Source organism: Engraulis encrasicolus, chromosome 20, assembly GCF_034702125.1.
Source record: "Engraulis encrasicolus isolate BLACKSEA-1 chromosome 20, IST_EnEncr_1.0, whole genome shotgun sequence".
NCBI lineage: Eukaryota > Metazoa > Chordata > Actinopteri > Clupeiformes > Engraulidae > Engraulis > Engraulis encrasicolus.
Window position 1 is genome coordinate 14,369,027 of NC_085876.1, and position 9,061 is coordinate 14,378,087.

Consider the following 9,061-nt stretch of genomic DNA (forward strand, 5'->3'; position numbering starts at 1 on the left):
AGAGACATATTCCCTTCGTGGAGTTTTCATCGAATACAGTGACTTTTATTTTGGCTGTGGTAGCTACCCGGTTGTGAAATATTTATGTTGCTTCTTTTAAGCAGTGTCCAGTTTTGGTCTGGTTCCCCGTACTCCAAAGGCCTAAACCAGGACTGTTTTTCTGTATTAACTGACATGGTATTTGTTTTGAAATATATCTAAGACAAGGTAATTATTCTTACACAAGGCGTTGGCTGCAATAGGTGTGGTTTACACCAAACTCTCCTTTTAAAGCTACGGAATTAGCATGACTTGCTAATGTTTTTAAGTAGCTCGCTAGCTGTCTTTTTAAATATAAAGTTGAATACTTCAGTTGCAAATATTTAGATGAGCTGAGAACGACCTGCTTGAGTTTAAATGCTTTGATAAATCCTTCATTTATGCACACGCCCATTTGATCTTGCAAGTTCGTAGTAGTCTGATTTTCAATGTGCATTTGCCTTGTGTTCTGTGTGGTGTTGCAAAGTATTGAGTCTATTTCTGCAGACAACTTGCAGAGGCAAGGCATCCACTGTCCCTGAACTTGTCCGATTGTTTATGAGTACACGATGACCGTACAGTAGCTTGTCAATTTGTGTTGTTGCAGTGACGAGAACAGCTGGTAGGGTAAGCTTGTCTGTGTGAGAGGTCAAATTCCTTGCCAACACAATAAGTACTTTCATATGTGTTTGGAATAAGCAGATCAAATCTAATAGCAGACATGTCTTTGGTAGCCTATGGAAGTAGCGATTCTGACAGCGATTCAGACGACAAGCCTGTCAGTCGTCCAACAGAAAGCAAAGTTGGAGGGGGACTGTTTGCAACTCTGCCACCACCAAAAAGGGCTCCTCAACAGAGTGGCAGTGGAGGTGCACGCTTGGAGAGTAAATGTTCTACTAAAGACAATGCGTCGGAAAATCCAACGCCAGGTTTTCTCAAGAAACCTCAGGGAAATGTGGAAACGAAAGGCTCGCTATTCGATTTACCCAAACCCAAGAAGCGCACAGAGCCGGTGAAAATCACCGTCCCAACCCTAAAGACTGCAGACGTGAGTACTGGGGAAACTTGTGCTGCAACCAACACATTTCTTATAAACAATCAATAAACTGTTTGCTTTGTCAGCAAGGAGTGTTTTGACATACCATTTCTTTTTTATCAGTCAGACTCGGATGACGATGAACCTGTGAGAAAGAAGAAGATTCAGCCACAGGTAAGTGAATGATGCCTCAGTTAACAGAATATATTGGAAAATCTGACTGAGCATTGTGATTTTTTCCAGTATCAGTGAGTGGTGCCTGATGCTCTCTTTACGAAATAGCGCTGTGACAAGAAATAGAACTATGAGTTTAATGACGTCATTCAAATTCTAAGGTATTTAAAAAAGGTCTGCTCATCATCTCCACATCTCCACTTGTTTTGTTTCAGGGTACGGGACTATCTGGTCTGCTCCCTCAACCCAAAAACATGGTGGTGAAAGAGATGAACCGTCAGCTAGTCCCACATACCCTCACCAAGCAGCCAGCGGCCCCACCTGCCTCCAGGACTCAGGCCGCCACCAAGGCTCCCGTCAGAGGCCTGTCCGGCTCCAGCTCCAGCTCCAGCTCCAGCTCCTCTGCCGCCACCACCACCGCCTCCCCCTCAGCAATCAAGGCAGCGGCCAAGAACGCCGCCATGCAGCTCGCGCGCCAGATGGCGGCGGATGAGGAGGGCAGCGATGAGGAGCTGGCCCCGGAGAACTACTTCTCCCTGGGGGAGAGTTCCTCACAGCAGCAGCAGCAGCCTGCCCTACCGGTGGCTAAGGACAATGCACTCGCCCCCCCCTCGGGCCCGGGTGCCATGCCTCCCCCTCTTCCCCCCGGCACGGAGAACGCCCCTCTGCAGTTTGGGGCGCGCCTGCCGGGGGTGTTGGGCGCTGAGGGTGCAGACTTTGGTGGACAGCAGCAGCAACCACAGCAGGCTGGGTACCAGCAGTACCAGGATGCAGAAGAGGATGAGGGAGGAGAGCCGGCCACAGAGGTACCACAGAAGGGGGCTGGTGGAGTGTGTTTATGTGCTGCCCATCGAGCTGAGCTACCAAGCCTTATTGATGCACTAGAGCAGTGGTTCTTAACCTTGTTTTCTCAAAGCACCCCTTTACCTGTGCCAAAGACAATCTGTGCATCCCCCAAGTACCCCAACTTCTACACGTGTATACGCCCTGAAAAAGGATTGAAGTGATTAATTACAATGATTCTTGCTTGAGACACTAATCAATATCTTAATTCCTTTACATGGGGACCAAAACACGTATTACCGGTAATTTGGTTTTGATTTGACCTCAACACAAACAAAATTCCGTGCACCCCCTGAAATCTCTGCCGCAGCCCTAGGGGATGCCCGCACCCCAGGTTAAGAACCACTGCACTAGAGTAGCATCCCTGGGAGTCAGGGGTTTGGGTCTGGGCTGTGTTAACAGCCTGTTGGTAGCTGATCTGGACGAAGCTGCCCATCTCAACAGAATCCCAGGACGAATATAAACAATAGTCTCCTAAGTGAATAAGTGGCATGTCAAGCCTCATCATGTCCTTTTATTATTATTGGCCAAGTAATGACAGAGTGGAACATTCAACCCTGTTATTAGCTCCCCATTAATCTTGATCAGTGGTGTTGCAATAAGAATTTGTTTCTTGCACATTGCCACTACAAGTCCTCATGTCACCTACCTAAATGAGTGCCACATTGAGCCTTTTCACTTTCTATTATTATTGGCCGATTTGTTGCCACATGAATTACAAGTGGCCATGTAGGCTAGTTCTCGTAGCCAGCTCTGTCATAATAAGGATTTTTCTTAGTGCCACTTTGAGTCCCATGAGAGCTTGGGTGGGGTTGGTGTTGTGATGTATTCTGCCAGCAGATGGCATGTGTTTTTTTAAAGGCCCCTCTTAAAGTCAGGGATTAGGCTGATGGCACCATCCCCCCATGTCACCGTACCTAATATCCAGTTGGGCACAAATGCACCGCTGATAAAATGACAAAATTGTGTACTTCCTGTTTTTCGAGGAGTTACCAAACAGCCTTATTTACATCCTGTGTTGAGGTGCCGAATAGTCGATTAAAGTTAAACTCTGTGCACTTGTAATCCTTTTATTGTATTTATTATTTCATTTGTTGCATTACAACATTTTAATCACGGAAGATCAAAAAATTGTTCTGCCTGGGCATAATAAATGAATAAATGTAATAGAAGCATTTTGTGTGGTCTAAATCACAAACCCACAACGACTTAGGAGACCAGCTTTCCCACTGTGATGGCTGAGAGAGAAAAAAACCTTGCACTGTATGGTTGCAGAGTTGAGAAATGAATGACTTTTATTGAAGTGGATGTTTTGATTCGCATTCCTGCATTATTCTAACGCTGTGTTTTCTGACCAGGCGTACTATTCTGGGGGATACTATCCAGAGGCAGAGCCGGAGCAGGGAGGATCATCCTCAGTTTTCGACGATGAGGCAGTAAGATTTAGTCTTATCTCTCAGTGTTCTTGTCTTTTGGTGACTATACATGGGTTCTCAGTGTTTATCAACATGATGTTATGAGGAGGGGCAAGACACTGGAAGCAAACCACGTGAGCTAATTTTTTGACCGACAGCGGTCAGAGGTTGAGTTGTGCACAACCAGGTTCGCACAGTCAGGTTATAAACAAAATTTAGAACCCATTTATAATCTGCTGGAAAATACTAGGCCTGCTACAGTGTGCATATTGTCTACTGTCTCTGCTTTTCGCCAGTTCACATTATATGTTTGAGTGCCAGTACCTAAGTTGGGTGGCAATATCTAGGATTGTTCATGTAATTGGAAACACAGATGATAGTAATCTTCTGGTGAAAATACCGGTAGCTGGTATATCAAAGCATTGCATAGTTTAGAAAAGGGTGATAACACACACAGTATGTATTAGAAATAGTATGATAGTGGTATAATTCTCAACACAGTCGTATCTGGCACAGTGTTATACAAATTGGGTCATGTCACCCAGGTGCAATAGTTTGCACAGGCGTCCCAGATGGTTGTCATAGTTTTGCAGCTGAACAGAGTGTGTATTATACTGTAGTATGTGCTGCACGGTCGGCCATCTTGGAATCCATTTTGACTTCACATCTGGGGTTCTTTCCAATTTGCCAACTCCCGTCCCGTCCTTTTAAAAAAAAGCTAATTGCATTGGTTTTTTATTTATGTGATTGTTGTTTTTAGACATGTGATGTCTTAGCTATGAAATAGCCACAGTTGCATTATTGACAATACATTAAACAAACTAAACAGAGATGTGTTAAATAGAAGTACTGTTATGGATGTCATTAACTCTAGTAGTTTGATACTTAATTGTTGTGATACTGCGCTATATAAAAATATGTTGTGTGGTAATGTATTGTATATTACTTATTTGCAAATAACATATTACCATACTATTAGTTATAATTGCATCCATCACAGTACTTTTACTTCTACTTTGTGTCTCTAAAATAAGCCAATTTTGTTGTAGTTCCGGCGTCTGCAGGGCAAGAGGAACCAGGGCAAGGAGGAGGTGAAGTTTCTGGAGATCCGAGGAGATGACCAGCTGAGTGGCACCCAGAACTGGATGACCAAGAACATCTCCGAGGAGAAGGTTGAGCGCAGCTCCTTCAGCAAGGTGAGGCGGAGGGGGAGCGCCATCTGGGCAGCCACGTGGCCTTATGGTTAGGGAGATGGGCTTCAGATCAGAGGGTTTCCGGTTCGAATCCCTCCCTTCTACTCCGTACCACAGTCCATGGCTGTGGTGCCCTTGAGCAAGGCACCTACTAATCCCATACTGCTCCAGAGGCTGTAACCAATACCATGTAAATACAGTAACTGTAAGTCACTCTGGGTAAAAGTGTCAGCTAAGTGTAATGTAATGATGAGGAGGAAGAGATGGGGGTGGGGCCGATCCGGTCCAGTGTCAGTATCGGGTTCCAATATCAATATAATTCAGTGATTGCACTGAAAGTTTCCTAAGATTTCTGATCCTGGCCATCTTTGTCCCACATTTTGGGAGACACGTGTACATTTGTTCATGTCATACTTACCTGTAGAGGATGGTGATGACAATATTGCAAGAAATGAATGGATCGGAAGAGGAAAAAAGTGCATCGGTGCATCCCTAGTGGAGGATGAAGAAGGGTGTATTAGGAGGAGGATGCAGGAGAAGGAAGGAGGTGTAGGAGAAAGAACCCCGGTTCAAATGTTTTTTGTGATTTAAAAAAAAAGACAAACAAATGAATTCACAACTTTTTCCACTTTTCATATCATTTATAATCTGTACAATGCAATTGAAAAATTAACTCAAAGCTTTAAAAGGAAAAAAAGAAATGTAAAAACTTAAATGAACATTGTTGCATAAGTAGGCACATCCTTACTACTCTGTTGCAGTACCCTCAGCCTTTATTAAAGCACCTAGGCTTTTTGCGTAAGACTCTATCTGTGTGGCACATCTTGATATGGCAATATTTGCCCACTCCTCTTTGCAAAAGTGCTCCAAATCTGGCAGATTGCGAGGGCATGTCCATTGCACTGCCTTCTTCAGATCACCCCACAGGTGTTCGGTAGGATTCAGGTCTGAACTCTGGATGGGCCATTCCAAAACCTTAATCTTATTCCAGTGAAGCCATTCTTTTGTTGATGTAGGTGTGCGCTTACGGTAATTGTCATTCTGAAAGAAGATCATCTTCAACTTTCTAGCAGGAGGTTGAAGGTTTTGTGCCAACTCTTGACTGGTATTTGGAACAGTTCATTTTTCCCTCCTCCCTGACTAAGGCTCCAGTTCCAGGTAAAGAAAAACAGCCCCAAAGCATCATGCTGCCACCACCATGCTTCACTGTAGGTATGGTTTTATTTGGGTGATGTGCAGTGTTGTTTTTTAGCCAAACATAAGGACTTACCTTTTGGAATCATGTCCAAAAAGTTCAACCTTGATTGAGTTTATTTTGCCAAAGGACATCCGAAATCTCCCAAATACATGTGGCAGAATGTGCTATGGTCTGATAAAACCGAGGTTTGAACTTTTTGGACCCAATTCCAAAAGGAATGTTTGACGCAAAAACACTGAACATCACCTTTAGCTACAGTGAAGCATGGTGGTGGCAGCATCATTCTTTAGTTATTAATAGTTCCAAATATATGAAAATATCAGGATGGTATAAGTTGTGTATATTACACATTTTGTCAATAAAGTTATGGGGTGCCAATAACTTAAAAACAATAATGGGGTACCTACTGTATAAGCATTACAATAGGCTTTTCAGTAGGTTTTAGATGCTGTGCACCAGTTGTTTGCAACAAACATTGCAGACAACGGAACGACACCGTGGTGTTGAGTACAAGCTTCCTGTAACCGACTCCATTTTATTTTTCAGAAAAAGGGAGGTCAACCAACAGGACAGCAGAGACGCAAACACCAGATCACGTATCTCATCCACCAGGTGAGCTCAAAAACTAGTTTTCAGTGCTCTTAAATGTAAGGTAAAGTTTGGGGTATTGACAATGATGGCAACCAAGAACTAAATTCATAATAATTACGGTGCATTTCAAGCTGTTTGAAATGGCATTTCTAATGTTTTGCACTTTTCACATTTTGTATTGCATTAGGTTAGACTTTATTAGTTTAGCTTTTTAAACTGTGTTGATTATTGTTGTATCGGAATCTAATTTGTAGTAGTGAAGTTAAGCCGAATGAAAAGACAATTTCAGAAGTGAAACTTCATCTGTACTGTCCAACCAACCAACAGTTGTTTTGCCTTTCCATACATTGCGTACATTGGTTTTTTGTTTGTTTGTTTTTTGACGTTGCTAACAATATCGTTTTTTGTGTCCCAGGCCAAGGAACGGGAACTGGAGCTGAAGAACTCGTGGTCAGACAACAAGCTGTCTCGCCGACAGACGCAAGCTAAATACGGCTTCTAAAGGATGCTGAGAAGGGCAGCAGGCTGCAAGCAGTTTGCAACTTCCCCTTGTATAGTTTGAACAGATCAACTCCCACCATCCCCACTCCTCCTCCTCCAACTACCTAACACACACACACACACACACACACACACACACACACACACACACACACACACACACACACACACACACACACACACACACACACACACACACACACACACACAGGCAAAAAGTCCACTGAGTGGGACGCTCGTCTAAGCTAACGGAGGCATGCACTGTTTTAATGTGATGAGGAGTCGTTGGGTAGCTCAGTCAGTCCATTTTGAATTCCTTTTGAATTCTTCCCTCCCTCTCCCATCCCTGTCCCATCCTGTCCCGTCCTCAATCTCTTTTGTCTTTGGAACTGTTCTTCTGTGTGTACTTTTGGTGCGTATATTTCCCGGGCCAAGTAAAGGGAGCGGTTGTGAATAAGCAATGAGGTCAGTGCTCCACTTGGTTTGTGCATAAATCAATCATCTCATCAGAGAAGGTGTCGACTGTGAATTCATGGCATATTTTAATGACCACAGGCTTTATTGTTTTCGTTTTCCCCAAGTCCTTGTAATTGACATTAAGTTCACCTCTGTAAATAAGAAGAACATTAAAAGCCAAGGTACAATATGGTGTAATCTCCCTTCTAGTAAATTAAGTCTCAATTAAGTAATACTTTGGTCATTTGGCAAACCCTGTCTACATCTTCAATGCCAGTTCACTTCAACTTCGGTTCAAGGGCAGTCACAACATCACACTGGAAGACGCTTCAATTTGATAGTCATTCCATTTCAACATTAATAAAAGAAATCCTTGACTGCTTGCATAACACCAAACCAAAAAGATGAAAACCTACTCAGGTCACATCACCACAGGCTATACTTAAAATGCATGACTACATAATTAAATCACACATTAGAGCCTGCTGTTTTTTTCCCAGCGTTGTTCTACCTCAAATGCCCCTCATCCTTCGTCTGGAGAAGTATATGACACATCAAGCAACCTTTAAACACTTGCCTTCATGCACTCAGGGAAGCCGACAGGGAGGGACAAAAGGGTTAGTTGTCCCGGGCCCAAGGAGAAAGGGGGCCCAAATTTGAGTTTTCATTACATTGTATGTATTGGATGTGGGGCCCTTTCAGATGACTTTGTCCCGGGCCCAGCAAAAGCTGTCATCGGCCCTGCGTGTAGTAAATGGACTCACCCGGCTATCAAATGGGAGGCTTTTAACTCCAGATAGAGGGGGAAATCAGTGTTGATTTGAGACATTAAAAAGCTGTATGTGGCTTTGGAAGAGACGGCAGCACTCTGGGCTACTACTCACTTATTAGCCGCCCTCTGCTGTGCGGTGTGGCCTTGGACAAGGCACTTAACCCCCACATTTGCTCCTGTTAAGCAGCTTTTAGTGCCGGCGCTTAGTGCAATGCTGCAGGCAGGCCCCAAGTGTGTGTGTGTGTGTGTGTGCATGCGTGCGTGTGTGTGTAAAAAAAACGGCTTCTCTGGTAATGTGGCCCTGGAGAAGCGAAAGTAAAGTAAAGCAATAAAATGTTCAAAATGTCCTGTCCGTGGCAAGACACATCACTTAACACAGTAACACTTTCTATGATGCTTGTATTCACAAGGCCGCACCAAAACACTCAAGCCTGTTGAAAACAATGTTGTTAACTGACATAATGACATTAAGTAAATGCTAACATAACTATTTTATTGATGAATGTTAACAAAAGTCTTGTATTGCTATTATTGCTTTATTTTGGGTATATTTAGGTGAGGTAATCCACCTAGACACTTGCAGTCAGCAGGAATATTGTGTGTGTGTGTCTCTGTGTGATTAGAATGAGCATTCACAAAAAAATCCACGCAAAAGCATGCTATAATGTCAGTTCAGTACAAACAGAAGACTTTAACTCCCAGAGCATCATCACAAATCCCATTTCAACATACAAATGTTACAGTAAGCTACATGCACTTGTTTAGAATCCAAGTGACATGCATACCAATAGTGCATTGTTACACAAGGTGCATTTTTAGTAGTTTATTTCCAGAACTCATACCGCCCATTTACAAATATTACCT

At 43.3% G+C, this 9,061-nt stretch overlaps 1 protein-coding gene across 1 annotated transcript; it reads left to right on the plus strand.

Moving 5' to 3' along the window:
• Window positions 1-106: 106 nt before the first annotated feature.
• Window positions 107-7,615, plus strand: prcc (proline rich mitotic checkpoint control factor). The gene is made up of 7 exons (XM_063185479.1): window positions 107-1,066; window positions 1,178-1,228; window positions 1,444-2,034; window positions 3,430-3,507; window positions 4,536-4,682; window positions 6,424-6,489; window positions 6,884-7,615. The coding sequence occupies exons 1-7, from the start codon at window positions 740-742 to the stop codon at window positions 6,968-6,970; spliced, it is 1,347 nt and encodes a 448-aa protein (XP_063041549.1). The 5' UTR covers window positions 107-739; the 3' UTR covers window positions 6,971-7,615.
• The last annotated feature ends 1,446 nt before the right edge of the window (window positions 7,616-9,061 follow it).